Source organism: Pseudophryne corroboree, chromosome 8 (genome assembly GCF_028390025.1).
Source record: "Pseudophryne corroboree isolate aPseCor3 chromosome 8, aPseCor3.hap2, whole genome shotgun sequence".
Lineage (NCBI taxonomy): Eukaryota > Metazoa > Chordata > Amphibia > Anura > Myobatrachidae > Pseudophryne > Pseudophryne corroboree.
Window position 1 is genome coordinate 187,256,483 of NC_086451.1, and position 15,261 is coordinate 187,271,743.

The 15,261-nt window shown below is 35.2% G+C and overlaps 1 protein-coding gene and 1 long non-coding RNA gene across 3 annotated transcripts; one reads left to right on the top strand and one right to left on the bottom strand.

The window, feature by feature from the left end:
- Nucleotides 1–367: 367 nt before the first annotated feature.
- On the top strand, nt 368–7,866 carry LOC134948785 (serine-rich adhesin for platelets-like). 2 transcript variants are annotated; one of them, XM_063937009.1, is made up of 6 exons: nt 368–1,488; nt 2,205–2,282; nt 3,734–4,198; nt 4,301–4,489; nt 4,634–6,498; nt 7,781–7,866. In XM_063937009.1, exons 1-5 carry the CDS (start codon nt 1,035–1,037, stop codon nt 6,487–6,489), a joined length of 3,042 nt encoding a protein of 1,013 aa, XP_063793079.1. In that variant the 5' UTR covers nt 368–1,034; the 3' UTR covers nt 6,490–6,498; nt 7,781–7,866. The 2 variants fall into 2 exon arrangements, with proteins under 2 accessions (XP_063793079.1, XP_063793080.1); XM_063937010.1 differs by having other exon boundaries at nt 780–1,488; nt 4,652–6,498.
- LOC134948787 (uncharacterized) lies at nt 3,703–11,560 on the bottom strand. The gene is made up of 6 exons (XR_010183018.1): nt 11,429–11,560; nt 11,235–11,301; nt 10,277–10,356; nt 7,761–7,853; nt 6,835–6,984; nt 3,703–6,307 (listed from the first exon to the last, which is right to left on the bottom strand). It is a non-coding gene; the product is annotated as an uncharacterized LOC134948787 (long non-coding RNA).
- Nucleotides 11,561–15,261: the final 3,701 nt, after the last annotated feature.

Genomic DNA, 15,261 nt, shown 5'->3' on the forward strand with positions numbered 1-15,261 from the left:
TATACATTAATTGCTACTTATCACAGCTATACATCGCATCAAAGCAATGCGATGTGTAGTGATAAGTATCAATTATGTTTTCGTTTTCTGTATGAATAGACCCTTTAGTGACCATATTTGTCCACTCACACTTTTCACATCGCAGCTGAACACACCCATGGCCATCCCACTTAAAACACTGTTACTTGAGAAATAGTTATGCTGCTGATATTGATTTGGTATTGCCATGAGCGGTTATTTGTGCATTCAAGCAGTGCATACGCCCAGTGCGCTGCGTCCTGTGTCCGCAGTCACCGCCGCCTGCCCGCTCCCCGTCTGCAGCAGACGCCGTGGACTGTGTGGGCGTCCGCTGTAGCCGTCTCCAGTGACAGATACTAGAGGTCATTACTGACCTCTAGTGTCTGTACGTCGCTGCTATGGCAGAGATCTCATGACGTCTCTCCCATAGTGATCTATTCATGAAGCATTGAAAAGTGTGTTAAAGTGAGCCAGTGGAGAAGTTGTCCATGGCAACCAATCCGCTGATATGTATAATGTATAATGTAAAATATTTCATAAAAGAAAAAAAATATGAAAAAAAAAAATCTCAAACACGTTGTGATTCACAATGAAGGCAGGAAAGTGATCGTACCCTTATATTTGGTGTGAGCCGCAGGTGTTGAGAAAGCAGTAGGCTCCAGAGTTTAGAATCACAAATGTTACCCAAAGCATGCAGAGATTGTCCGTCTTGATTATGGAATAAGGCACAGCATGGCAAACCAACGCGTTTCTGGACTATGCTGTCCCTTTTTCAAGGTCTATATCAGGTTTGAATAATTTTAACATTGATGGGGAGAAACAGATGGTTTACTACCATCGATGGATGTTTCAAGGCTAGTGAATTATTTGGCATCTAAGTATCAGTGCATGGCTCCAGATAAATTGAAAACATAATTCTTAATTAATAAATGATTAATAGAAAAAAATTATAGAACATATATATAGAATTATTTAGTAAATCTTTGTCTTTATTTAGATTGTCTTAGTTTTAAAAAATGGCAGAGGGTGGTAGCAGAAAACGAACCTCACTTACTCAAGATGAAGCTGAAACATCTCACAGTCAGAAGAGTCACAGTGATGCTTCTCATGATGAATATGAATCTCCTGATGAAGGAAGCATCCACAGGGCCCCAAAGTTCACAGATGATGAAACAGACACCCTCATTGACCAAGTTATTCATCATACATGTCAGCTATTTGGTCCCGAAGCTTTTAATGTACACCAGAAATTTAAAAATAATACTTGGGAAGAAATAGCAAAATCTGTGTCTACAGCTCGAGATATACATCGAACTCCTGAAAGCTGCAAAAAGAGACTACGTGACTGTAAGAGGAAGACAAATCATAAAATAAAGTGTAGAAGAAAACTCCAAAAGGTTTGGGAGAAAAAACTAGAAGAGCACTTTAGAATGGTACAAGATGACGAGAGGCCACCCACTGGTTCCCAGGGTAACTATTTTACAAACTATAAATATGTATATAACTATATCTAGATAGATAGATAGATAGATAGATAGATAGATAGATAGATATATTAGCGTATTGTCCATGAAAAATATCAATCCACCAGATGTGTGTGTGTCTATATCTATATACACACAAACATAGGTGGAGTATGCCATAGCCCAATATCAATCAATAAAATAAAATATGTTTACACATATATTTTAATGGGAGAGTAAGATAGTGAAAAATTTGTTTTATGATGGCAAATGTGAAAATAATTATTTTAATACACAACATTATAAAGAAAATTACATAAATTGACCTTCAGGCTGTTTGTATAATGTGTATATGAAACAAATTAATTGTGTAAATATACACACACTTTGTTTAATGCACAAAGTATGTTAAAAAATTGTATAAAATGACCTTACGGGTTTGTGTATAATGTGTATATTAAACATAAATGCACTCTGTGCTTCAATTTGGACACCATCGCCATGCGATCTCATTATAATATGCAGTTAGTACAAATACTTTCAAATTGTATATCCAAATTAGTACCTGAACCCATCATTTAGGATAAGGTTTACTCAATGTGTGTGTGTGTGTGTGTGTGTGTGTGTGTGTGTGTGTGTGTGTGTGTGTGTGTGTGTGTGTGTGTGATATTAAAATGTTTAGTAACTGTAATATTTTTATTTTATTTTTTATATTTGCTAAAGAACTTAAGGTTGCTCAAGAAAAAAATCAAAAGAAAACACATAAGAAAAAGCAGAAGAATTTGGAAGAGCAACAGTCTGGTAAAAAATTTAAAACAAAAGTAAAAACGTTACAACTAAACAGTAAATAATGTTTGCAATATTGTATGATGTTATATCGTGAGTTAGATAATAAATAGTTTATGTAAGATATTTCAAAATATAGTGCATATGAAAACATATACTGTTAATTTCTTTGTTCTATTGAGCCAAAATAAATACTTTGGTCATAATTAAAAATCAATGTAATTTTTTTTTTTAAATACATATATAATTATTAGCTGAAAAAAATAGTTAATTGCTAAGTAAATGCTAGTATAATCAAAATAAATTAATTAAATTAAAATCTCTTACTTATGTCTCTCGTTTTATCAACGAGATATACCAAAAGTTAACTGATTACTTTGTAATTGATTATCAATAATTACACTTATAAAGGACATTCTACGAACGCTGCTGCCGCCAATGGGTAAAATTGCAGGCGCAAAGGAGAATTATGCCATTCTTTGTCAGCCCAATCCTGCTGCTGATGCTACTCTTCTAAATGCTGTAAATGTGTGGACTACAGGCAACCCTCACTATGTTATATATGTAAGATATCCGAACTTAATTTTTTCATGTAGGAGGTCATTAGGTAGATAAACATTGATTGGGCTACTAAAAGTCAACATTTATTATGTAGACATGGTCATTAGATTGACATGAGAAATAAGTAGACCTGAGTCCAACCTTCTTAATTTAATTAGTTATTTTTCTTCCTATTTAAGGATCAACTTGGACAACAATTGGGAATGGGAACCTGCAAATAATACAGCGGTAGCTGAGCTAGGCACCTTACACAACACATCACTTAACGAGGAATGTGAGAACAAAAACAGAATTAAAAACCCATGTTGAAATTTTTTACTATATAACTAAGTACCGACAACCCTTCTCCATACACTTATGTCTTGTCACTATTCATCCACGCAAGGCCGACCAGTAATGATTTTTAACTGTCACCCCCTTACCGGCCACACAGATAAGTGTTAGAGCTTTGTATTAGACTCACCTTTTTTTTTTACAGATTTTTAGTCAAATATTTCCACAGTGTGTTGTAAATTGCTACCTACTTTCCTGAGTTAGCGTTGAACCTAAAAACATACACACATGCTATCTAGCATCTTATTCTAATTTTATAAACATGCCCTCCTACTGTAAAATAATATTGTGCTAGCTATAATGTTTTACCCTATGTTGTAGAAATAAATCAAAAATTGGATTAGAAGCTATATTATTGAGCCAAAAAGGCTTTTTTTCTGTTGTAATAAAATAATAATAATAAATATAATAAAATATTATATGTATTAAAAAATATTAGTAAAAAAATATAAGTAAATACATTTTTGAGGTATGCTTTACACAGTTTTATAATGCTAGAAATATTGTAATGTCTATCAAATATTATGTATTTATATGTATGCAATGTTAAATATACCTATTATTTATTTCAGGTTCCTTTACAACAATTTCAAGGAAAGTTTCTTTTTCTGAAACAAAAACAGTTATGACAGACAATTTTCCTCCAACTGCGGATGAACCATCAGTGATGCCACATATTTTAACATTGGACAATCCTTCCATGGTGGACGAACCATCAATGCTGCATCATGATGCAACAGCGGACCATGCTACCATGTTGGACCAACCATCAATGCTGCAACATACTTCGACAGTGGATGATACTTCCTTTGTGGCCGAACCATCAATGCTGAAACATTCGGCAAGAGTGGATGATCATTCCACGGCGGACCAAACATCAATGATGCAAGAATATTCTTCTGTGGTTCAAAGTTCCACTACGGTAGAGACTTCCACGGTAAATGAAACATCCATGAGGCAAGAACAATCAACAATGGATGATCCTTTCATGGAGGAAGAAAATTCAACCATGCTAAACCCTTTAATGTTAGATAAAGGTATTTATTTTGATCAATATAATTAAAATGTACTATCATTGATATTCAATATGGTTAAAAACTATGTTTAAGATTAATGGTATTTATCTATTATGTTTTAAGCCATAGAAAGCAACATGGTGACTGCCACACAGACACAGGATAACATTAATGAGGAGCCTGTATTGCACAGCCAGAAAAGTAATATTGATACAGAAGATACCAACCAGGTGGAATTGAATGCAGAGACTGCACATTCTAGTGTAATTGACCATGGTCTTCAAGACCAATTCCTGGACTCTACAAATCAAGGTAAATTTTTTTAATGTATAAAACATAGATTTTAATGAGATCCACTATCATTAATAGATACTGGTTTTTTTATAACTTGATTTTTTGGTTCTTCTAACTATACTTAATAAATTGTCTGTAAATTGATGTATTAACTGTACCTAGAACTTTTTATACACACAGAATGTGACGTTAGCAGATCACAAACCATTAGCCAACAGGATTCTTTAAAGGAAACCATGCAGCTAATTGAGAGGAATAGAAATGAAGAAATGAAAAAAATTGAACATCAAATAAATCAGCTGAATAATAATATACAGATTCTCAACACAACACAAAGACAACAGAATCAAGCACTTGTCACTCTTGCAAATTTTTACGATCATCTTGTTTCATCACAGAATGTGGCAGCAATCAACTACCAACAGATGCAGCACAGTATAAATCAAATGCTAGCATGGCAGTATGAGACTATTACCATCACACGCATGATTTCCACTTTCATGCAACTGTTGACAGAAGAAAGACAAAGAATGTCCAGATCAGATAATCCTTCTTGTATATCCAATGCTACAGCAGGAACCTTTGTATCCAGCTGTACACGTGGAGACTATGTAACAAGCTCTACACACAGAGAGTATGCAACGAGCGCTGCACCTGGAACCTATCTATACACCACTTTACCAGGAGAATCTGTATCCACCCCTGCAGCAGGAACAGATGTATCCACCACTTTACCAGGACCCTATGTATCCACCACTGCAACAGTAACCTATGTATCCACCACTTTACCAGTATACTCTGTATCCACTGCTGCAGCAAGTACCAATGTTTCCACCACTTTAACAGGACCATATGCATCCTACACTTTACCAGGACCCTATGTATCCACCACTGCAGCAGGACCCTATCTATCCACTACTTTAACAGGACCCTATGTATCCTCGACATTATCAGAACCCTATGTATCCATCCCTGCACCAAGACCCTATGTATCCACTACTTTAACAGGACCCTATGTATCCTCGACATTATCAGGACCCTATGTATCCATACGTGAAACAGGACCCTGTGTATCCTCCACTTTTGCAGGACCCTATGCATCCATCCCTGCACCAAGACCCTATGTATCCACCACTGCAACAGAACCCTATGTATGCACGACTGTAACAGGACACTATGTATCCTCAACTTTAGCAGAACCCTATGTATCCATCCCTGCATCAAGACCCTATGTATCCACTACTTTTACAGGACCCTATGTATCCTCCACTTCAGCAGGACCCTATGTATCCACCACTGCAACAGAACCCTCTGTATCCACGACTATAACAGGACACTATGTATCCTCAATTTTAGCAGAACCCTATGTATCCATCCCTGCATCAAGACCCTATGTATCCACTACTTTTACAGGACCCTATGTATCCTCCACTTCAGCAGGACCCTATGTATCCACCACTGCAACAGAACCCTCTGTATCCACGACTGTAACAGGACACTATGTATCCTCAATTTTAGCAGAACCCTATGTATCCATCCCTGCATCAAGACCCTATGTATCCACTACTTTTACAGGACCCTATGTATCCTCCACTTTATCAGGACCCTATGTATACAACAACTTACATGGAGACTATGTATCCACTGCTTATAGAGGCCTCAATGTATCCACCACTGCACCAGGGCCCTATTTATTGAAGCCAAAACCAGGACACTCAGAATCCACTACTGGACAAATTGCCTCAGAATCCACCGCTGACTCAGGACCCTCAGAATCCACCGCTGCAACAGGAAAGTATAAATCCACCGCTGCACCTGTACCCTCTGAATACAGCCCTGAAAACACAAATTTGAGAAGCATAGCTGTAGCATCAGAAGTGCATTCAAGATTGCAATTGGCTTATCGACCTAGCTCAAGCTATGATGAGAATATGGATCTTCGAGTCAGATTAGAGCGTGCAAATATTCAAATTCAACATTGGAAGAGACAGGAAGCTAACGATGAGGATGAAGCTTAAATATTAAAGGTAATTAATAAATGTATATAGATTGCATTATCAGATAACTAAATATGGTGAGACATATGTGCTATGCTTTTTTTGAAAAACGTAACATAAAAAATGTGTTTCCTCAAGATAACAAATGTGCCCTACTCAACGATCATCATCCTGCACTTAAAAAATCCTACATATAACACTAACATTTATTATTTTTAATTAGTTTTAGCCATAGGCTTCTTATTCAAATTGTGAGTTTGAATCACCAAACTCAATAGGAAACTAAGTTAATCCTACATTGATTTTCTATTGTAATTTTGTGTATGGTTTGTAAATTTTTCAAAAAAAAAACATCATTTGATTTACTTTGGATACAGTCTTAGCAGAGTGTTATAGGCTACAAGTTTAGACATCACAAGAGTGGAGTATAAGCAAAATGCTGGCATGTAGCATACAAATATCTTTGTTTTATGTAGAGGACCAGAGCTCTGGAAACACACATGTAGACAAAGTTGCCTGAAATATAAAAGGAAAACAAATAAAAAAAGAGTAAAGACATAAGGAAGAAGAGTGTTAAACAGGATATAATAAACTTTTAAATATATGTAGATATTTTCAAGTTATTTGGACAGAAATCTGTCCCTGAAGAAGGGGATTTTTAACAAAACATGTAGGCAATAAAGGGACACTTTTTGCATCATTGAATACGGCAGTGTGAGTGCAGCCGATTACCTTTCATCTACATAGTCATCTTATGCCAAGCTGACGAGGAGGTCACTGCAGCATATTGTATTTATTGTTTGGAGCACAGTACAAACTGACACTATATATATATATATATATATATATATATATATATATATATATATACATACATCAAACATCGGCACCGCAGACTAATAAATTAAACTCAGACATACGGCATTGCTTTGTCCAAGAAATGCATTCTTTCAGAATGTATTTTATTAGTCAGTAGTGCTTCCATTGAATGGTGATTTTTGCAATATTTTGGGGTTGTTTGGACATGATAATTTTGTCTGTGCCGTGAAACATAATTTATGATGGAACCCATTACTATAGTGCTTGTATATCTTTAACTTAACCATTGCTAATACAAATGATGGAAAAATCTTCGGTGCACTACTGATCTAGAGTCACAATGAGAAATATATATTGTAATATTTTATTATAATTAGGGTTGTTACCTTTAAACCTTGCATTTCTTTTAAAATGAAGACTACAGTTAAAGATAAGGTGGACAAAAGTATGGAAATTAACTTTCAAGAACTTACCTGTTTTACTTCATTTTTAGATATGTCACAAACGGTCTTGCGAGCCAGGGTGAAGGAACTGAAGACAGAGGGATACAGAGTCATCCATGTGTCCTGTTTGAAAAGACAAATCGATAATAGGAATATACTTTCTGAGATACTTCAAGTCGTGCATTCCTGAAAATGTTCTAAATTTATTTTGTTTTGTTTTGGTTTGTTCATGTTGGTGGGGTTCACATACTAATATGTTCAAGATAAAAATAGAGAAAATATATGTACAGACACATATTCCATATTACAGTGATTGTTCATGCATATATATATAATTTATATTCTAATAATATCCCAAAAAAATTATTGCAAGTTTTGTATTGTTAATAATTTGCATTTGCTTAACAATGCATTTATATATTCAAAAAATATATACAAAAGATTTGCGCTCTAAAATACACACACTATATGTAGTTGGATTCAGGCGGCTGCTCACCAGTTGTGGGCGGGCTGCCCCAACAATGGATCAAAGTGAGTGTGAAAAAAGAAAGAGTGGGAGCGCAGAATGAATCCAATATATTGTTTTATTTAAAATATTAATATGTCATCCACATAAAAATGCAGTACATGAACTAGCCTCAGAAAAAACAATTGATATTATATAAATGTAAACGAGACTGCCATATCTCCTGAACAAATATGAATAAAAAACCTTTAATAAACCCTAGTTAGGGCTGCATTAATGCTTCATGAAAATCAGCCGTGCGTCCACGAGCTGAAATGATTGTAAAAAGGAGACTGCTAAAAAGTGCCTCTGTTATAAGTCACTGTCCTCCTTATACACAATAGAATCTCATTGGTAGAGAGTGTCCCAGTACTGGACTTGCGGACAACCGTGCTGTAGTATTCTGTGGCAAATGGATAGTGATGGTCAAATTCTATTTGTGGTATATCACCTGATGTAGAAGCCTCTCCGTCAAAGGCGCTGTACTGAGCCGGGTTTGCTGGGGCTCTGTGCAGTGAACGTACAGCTGGTCTCGTCACCGGTGTACCATCCAGATGAACACGGTAGTTTAATTCTGCTGAAGGATGCTGTACCAGTCTGGATATGCAACAGTGTAAAAATACTGGAGCAGCAGATTCTCCGTCCGCTGGTGTAAAAATCCGTATTAATTGCGGCTACGGTCCACTCGATGCATGCGGCTCACAGGGTGTCAGGAGAATATAGCAGTCCAAATGAGGTCCTTCAAAGGAGTACCTTTGAAATGAAATAAAATTCATTTCCTTCTGATGAAACGGCCAGCGTTGTGGGACGAGAAACGCGTTAAGGTACTCCTTTGAAGTACCTCATTTGGACTGCTATATTCTCTTAACACCCTGTGACCCGCATGCATCCAGTGGACCGTAGCCGCAATTAATACAGATTTTTCCACCAGCGGACGGAGAATCTGCTGCTCCAGTATTTTTACACTGTTGCATATCCAGACTGGTACAGCATCCTTCAGCAGAATTAAACTACCGTGTTCATCTGGATGGTACACCGGTGACGAGACCAGCTGTACGTTCACTGCACAGAGCCCCAGCAAACCCGGCTCAGTACAGCGCCTTTGACGGAGAGGCTTCTACATCAGGTGATATACCACAAATAGAATTTGACCATCACTATCCATTTGCCACATAATACTACAGCACGGTTGTCCGCAAGTCCAGTACTGGGACACTCTCTACCAATGAGATTCTATTGTGTATAAGGAGGACAGTGACTTATAACAGAGGCACTTTTTAGCAGTCTCCTTTTTACAATCATTTCAGCTCGTGGACGCACGGCTGATTTTCATGAAGCATTAATGCAGCCCTAACTAGGGTTTATTAAAGGATTTTTATTCATATTTGTTCAGGAGATATGGCAGTCTCGTTTACATTTATATAATATCAATTGTTTTTTCTTAGGCTAGTTCATGTACTGCATTTTTATGTGGATGACATATTAATATTTTAAATAAAATAATATATTGGATTCATTCTGCGCTCCCACTATTTATATATTCTAATTGTATTTGCAATAATATTTGAATAGATTACCAATCGGAACATATTTGTGTGTTTAATGTACACATTACACAAATTTGCTTCCAAACTCGCAAAATAGTAAATTTTTAATATTGATATATAAAAAATTGGAATTGGAAATTAAAATTATGAAGGTAAGGATGGGATCAGATTAGCAAATATATATGGTTCTTTGATGGCGTAAACCATCTAGCCAATTGACGCTATCATCATTTCCCATGTTTCCCTCAAAGACATACACGCGTATGTATTTCCCACATATTGCGTCATTTAAGTTTTAGGGTGCTGTAAGTATGAGGAATAATAATAAAAACAATAAGCTAACATAGTATTTTCAATGAATAAAACTTTTATTTTCTAAAGGGTGAACTTTGAACAGGTTAACATATTATAACTGGTAATAGATTTATAAATAAATCTTGAAAAAAATATATTGTATATGTTTCTATAATAAAGATTAATAAGAATAATATCACCGCATCAGATTATGTTATGTAGGATCAAGATGGTTTTCATATTCTTTGTTGTGGATTCATTGTGGATCAAGTTTCTTTTCCTGTATTGAAAAAAAAATAGTCATACACTGTGTGCACAAACAATGATGATTCAATAAAAAAATTTAAAAAAGGAATTTTTTTTACGTGTTTTCTATATAATAATATAAAAACAAAAAAAAAATTTTTTTTCATATTTGTTAATCTAAGAGTAATTTTTTTTTAGTTTACATTAAGGGTAAAAATCTGTCAACTTTAATACCCAAACATTGAGAGATATTACACAGTTTTATTAGTATTGTATAATTTTATTATTGTACTATATTTTGGTAAATATACACAGTTTCTGAAGAAGATGTGGAAATACTATTGCCATCCTAATCTGACAGTGTTTATATTAATGATGGATAAAAATTACGAACATTTGATTTTGGTTATTGTTTAAAATAATTCAATAGGAAAATGTTAAATATATTGCTGTCATAACAATATAGTTAAATATGATATTTTTTCAAATAAATATATTCAGTTGAATAATATTTTATTGTTATGTAATATTAACAATAGAGAGTGGATCCATACTAGGCATTTCCAAAGTTAGAGATATGGTCCTGTGTAGTAATATATATATTAGTGTATAGGTAAAGCAAATATGTTCATTTTAGATATGTTAATATTTTTAAAGGTACATGATTCCAGGATTCATGTTAGAAGTACAATTTAGTTTAGAATTATAATTAAATAAAAAAAAAGGAATGAATCTAAAAATGAAGATATGGATATCAGACATTTCAAAGGTCATAACAGTTAACAAGATTATGTAAGAAATAAATTAAAAATATTATTTAATGTATGTAATATGTTTTGTTAAGAGCTGATTAAAGTACGTAAACAGGCTAAATATAAAAATGATAAAAACTGTTTCAATAGGTATAGTTACCGCAAAACCAAATAATGAGGAGTCCTAATCAGCGGATTGCAGTTGATTGGAAGGGCAAACAAGATAACTAGTTTAGGTGAAAAAAAAATATAATTAACAATGTCAAGATTAAACTATTACATTAGAACAGATGATTAAGGTACATAAATAGAAGACAAATTATCTACATCAAATTGTTTTAAAATGCATATTACCTGGAAAGTAATAAGGAGAAAAAATCTTCTTTGGCTTGCAGATGATGATTGGGAGGTCAGAACAGTAAACTAATTTAAAAAAATTGAGTAAATATATTAGCAATGCAGAAAAGTTAGCAAATGTTTAGAATAGTTGATATGCACTTTGAAATTGTATACAATTTAGAGAGCAATATTAAGGGGGGTACTCATGGAGAGATCCATGGCTAAAATCTAATCAATCTGACTAGATTGATTAGATTTTCTGCACATATCACTCGTGTGTAGCCCCCTCTGCGATAGCGATGCGCGGTGACGAACATCGCTATCGCTGCTGCTAGATTGAGCCTGCATGCAGACCATTACAGTTACATCAATTTAGAGTTAGTGTCTACTATACTATATTGACATTTGTGTGCTAATAAATTCTTTATAATTTAAAAAAATAATCAAATTTAAGGGAAGGGGGTATTGCTTGTTTGAGAAATGAGGTGTAACAATGTAAGATTGTTATTAACCAATCATAATATTTAGTATGTTACATGCACAAGAAAACATTAATAATTTAATTAATACCTATCACTGTTTTGCATTTTTACAGTTTATACATAAATTAGAATTTATCTCATTGTGTTAAAAACAGTTATTTCATAAGGATAAGGCCAGGATAACACAGCATGTGTCTAAATGAGTTATGGAACCACAGCATACTGCATGCCTTTAAACTTTTTTTTTATTATAGTGATGCCAACACTGTGGCAGTGCATGCTGGGTAGTTTAGTTACACAGAAGTTGGTGAGACAAAGGTTGCCTAACCATTACCTAGTCCATGGTTTCCTTCGGCATTTTAAATACACCTCCCAGCAAGCATGGACAACATGTTTAAATATAATAAAAGCAAACCTGTGAGAGTGCATGCTGGGATGTTTATTTCAACAGCAAATGGAGAACCACAGCATGTACACCATGAATTAGGCAAATAAAAAAATCTAACCGTTGCAGTAAAAATAGGATTTCAAAAATGGTGCAACCAAATATATATATATATTTGTTTTGATATAGAAAATATTGTAAATCTGTTTGATAAACAATATAATTGTTTTAATTGAAGAATATTAATAAAATTTATGTTAAAATTAATGAAGGGAAACTTTATGAAAAACATTACATGGGTACAACTGTGCTAAACTGAAATGGGAAACCATTATATTTTAAATCTTTAAAATATAGCTAGAGATTTTTGATTGATGTATATTTTAGAATGGAAAACATAATGTAGAAAATACTTGAATAATAGTTAATTTCTATAATTATAAAAATTCTACTTACCAGTAATGATAGCACCCGAAAATTCAATATGTGAAAAGTGGTTTTTTTTTTATGGTATTTTAAATGATTGAAAGTCAACTAATGAAAAATAAACCATAGAAAATATGAAACTTAACTTTAAAATGAAAAAATAACTATGTTTAGAATTAGTTTTAAAGTTACTCCAACTTGAGATGGAAGGCAATGGCATTTAGAAATTCCATCAAATCTATGAAACCAAGTTGGGCAAAACATTTCTGTAGTGCATCTTCTCGAGCAGTATTTTCACGTTTGGTTGGTGTTCGGGCAACATTAAAGGTTACTTTTTCAATGAGCTTGGTGGTCATTTGTTGCTCCTTGTGAAGATAGGAGATAAGTTTGTAGACTCCAAACTTTTTCTCTCCCAGGAGAATATTCCATCTCCTGTGCCATCCTTCCAACTTATTTTGGGTCCTTGGAATCCCACCAACCATATTGTCATGCACTGACCACATGCATGGTGGAAACAGTGGGGGACATCTGTTTTGACTTCTGGTTCGTTCTCTAAGCCGCCCCAATATATATGTCTCCTCAAAATAAGTTACTAATGTAGCAGCATTAGGAGGCATTTCTGATTTTAATTGTTCAAATGCAGCAGGGATTTCGTCTGCTGGGAGGAAGGAAAGTGCCTGAAGGTTCCTAAGTTTCATAGCAAAAGCATGATCACGTCCATATTGTACAGATAAGCCACATGATTGAATTTTTCGCCAAATATTTTGACCTAAATGAAACAAGCAACACTTATGTGTGCTACTCGGAAAAACTTGTTTAGCTGCTTGTATTGCAGCATTCTCAAAATCTGTCAAAATGTAAAGAGGAGAAAATAGAATATCATATTCCTGTGCATAATCCTGTAGGTCTTCTAAAAAACGGATATAACAAACCTCACTTTTGCTACTAAGCAATCCATAGACCAGTGGGACGAAGCGTTGCGTACTGTCATCTGTGCCAACCATAGCATGAATTGAGTATATTTGTCTAAATAGGGTTGGACACGTTTTGAAAGTGCCATCCATTACCCAATACGGTGCCTCATGAAGCTTCCGCAAGTTAGCTTCTGTACTGAATAATAGTGTCCTTTCGTTGTGGAAAGTACTGTCCTTTCCAAGAAATTTTATCCCATCAATGTATTCCAAATTATGTGGGATATCAATATCATCGAGTGTGGTTGGCTCAGGTGGGCAATCCGCTCTCCTTACCCTTTTCACAAGTTTACGGAGGGATTCACTGTTAGGAAGACAGGCAGCACTAGTAGACGGCATTTGGGCAGTAACCGCTTGAATTATTACAGATGGTGGATCATTGGTATCCCTTGCACGTTGCTTTATTGATGCCTTGGCAATGGCAACATCTGTTTTTTCAGCCTTCGGAGTATGAGTATGTTCTCCATGAGTATTAAGTTGGTGCTGTCCTGCAACAATGGTCGTCTTTGCAAAACATGAACAAGGGCCGGTCTTCCTCTCTGTGCAGTGCCAATAGACGACATCACCACGCTGCTTGTTTTTTGCCAAAAGATATCCGTCTATGTTTAAGAGCATTCCTCTTGTAGAAGGAACCAAACGACATGAAGGTTCATCAGCCATAGTTGAAATACGAATGAGTACTTGATCAGAAGGCTGGATGAATGTCGATTATGTAGACCTGAGCTAAGAGTAACTCTTTATAGCATTTTGAAGAGGGAGGAGAGTTAAAATATATTCAAATGTAACCAATGGCCAAAACTTTAAATTTAAATAAGTGGGAGGGTTAAAATTAACAAATATTTTTTAAGGGTAAAACGTTGGGATATTGATTGGATTTAAATAAAAAACTTTTATTAGGATACATACCTATACTAGTATAAAATATAAAAAATGTATACTTAGAGAGGTTTGTCAATAATATATGGAGAGTGCCGTCATACGATTGTTCATGGTCCGGAATGAGACTTGTAGCGACACGCAATAGAAATAACTTTGTAGGTGCCAGAGTCTCATTAGAGGCACATAAAGGGGTACAGGGGGAGGTATGAGAAGAATGGGAGTGTACGTCCAGAAATAGAGGGGTGCGCAGGGATGGGTGGGGGGGGGGGGATAGTGTACCATGCAGGGAATGATTGGCGGCAGTGGGTAAAGGCTTGTGGGAGATTGGCGGGCAGCCTTGGACTTGTAGTTCCATGCTTTAGAGGAGGGTATTTGATTTGGAAATTAGCGGAGGAAGCTTTTCATTTTGGATGGATTGGGGGGGGTGTAAATTTGGGAAGGGTGATGACTTCAATGAGGGTGCATAGAATAGTCTGGGGGGGGGTTTTATTATTTGGAGTTTGAAAACAACACGCACCCAACATGTTCTTGGGTGCGTGATCATTCAAAGGTTTTGACAGGAGAGACATGGGGTCTGGAGGAGACAATAAGATAAGTGGTGAACTTTATGTGACTCGGATTAGTATGGTGTTTGTATGTAAGAGACTTGGAGTCTACAGATAGGGGTGTAAGGGAGACATAAACATGATTTAATTTGTTTAGTAT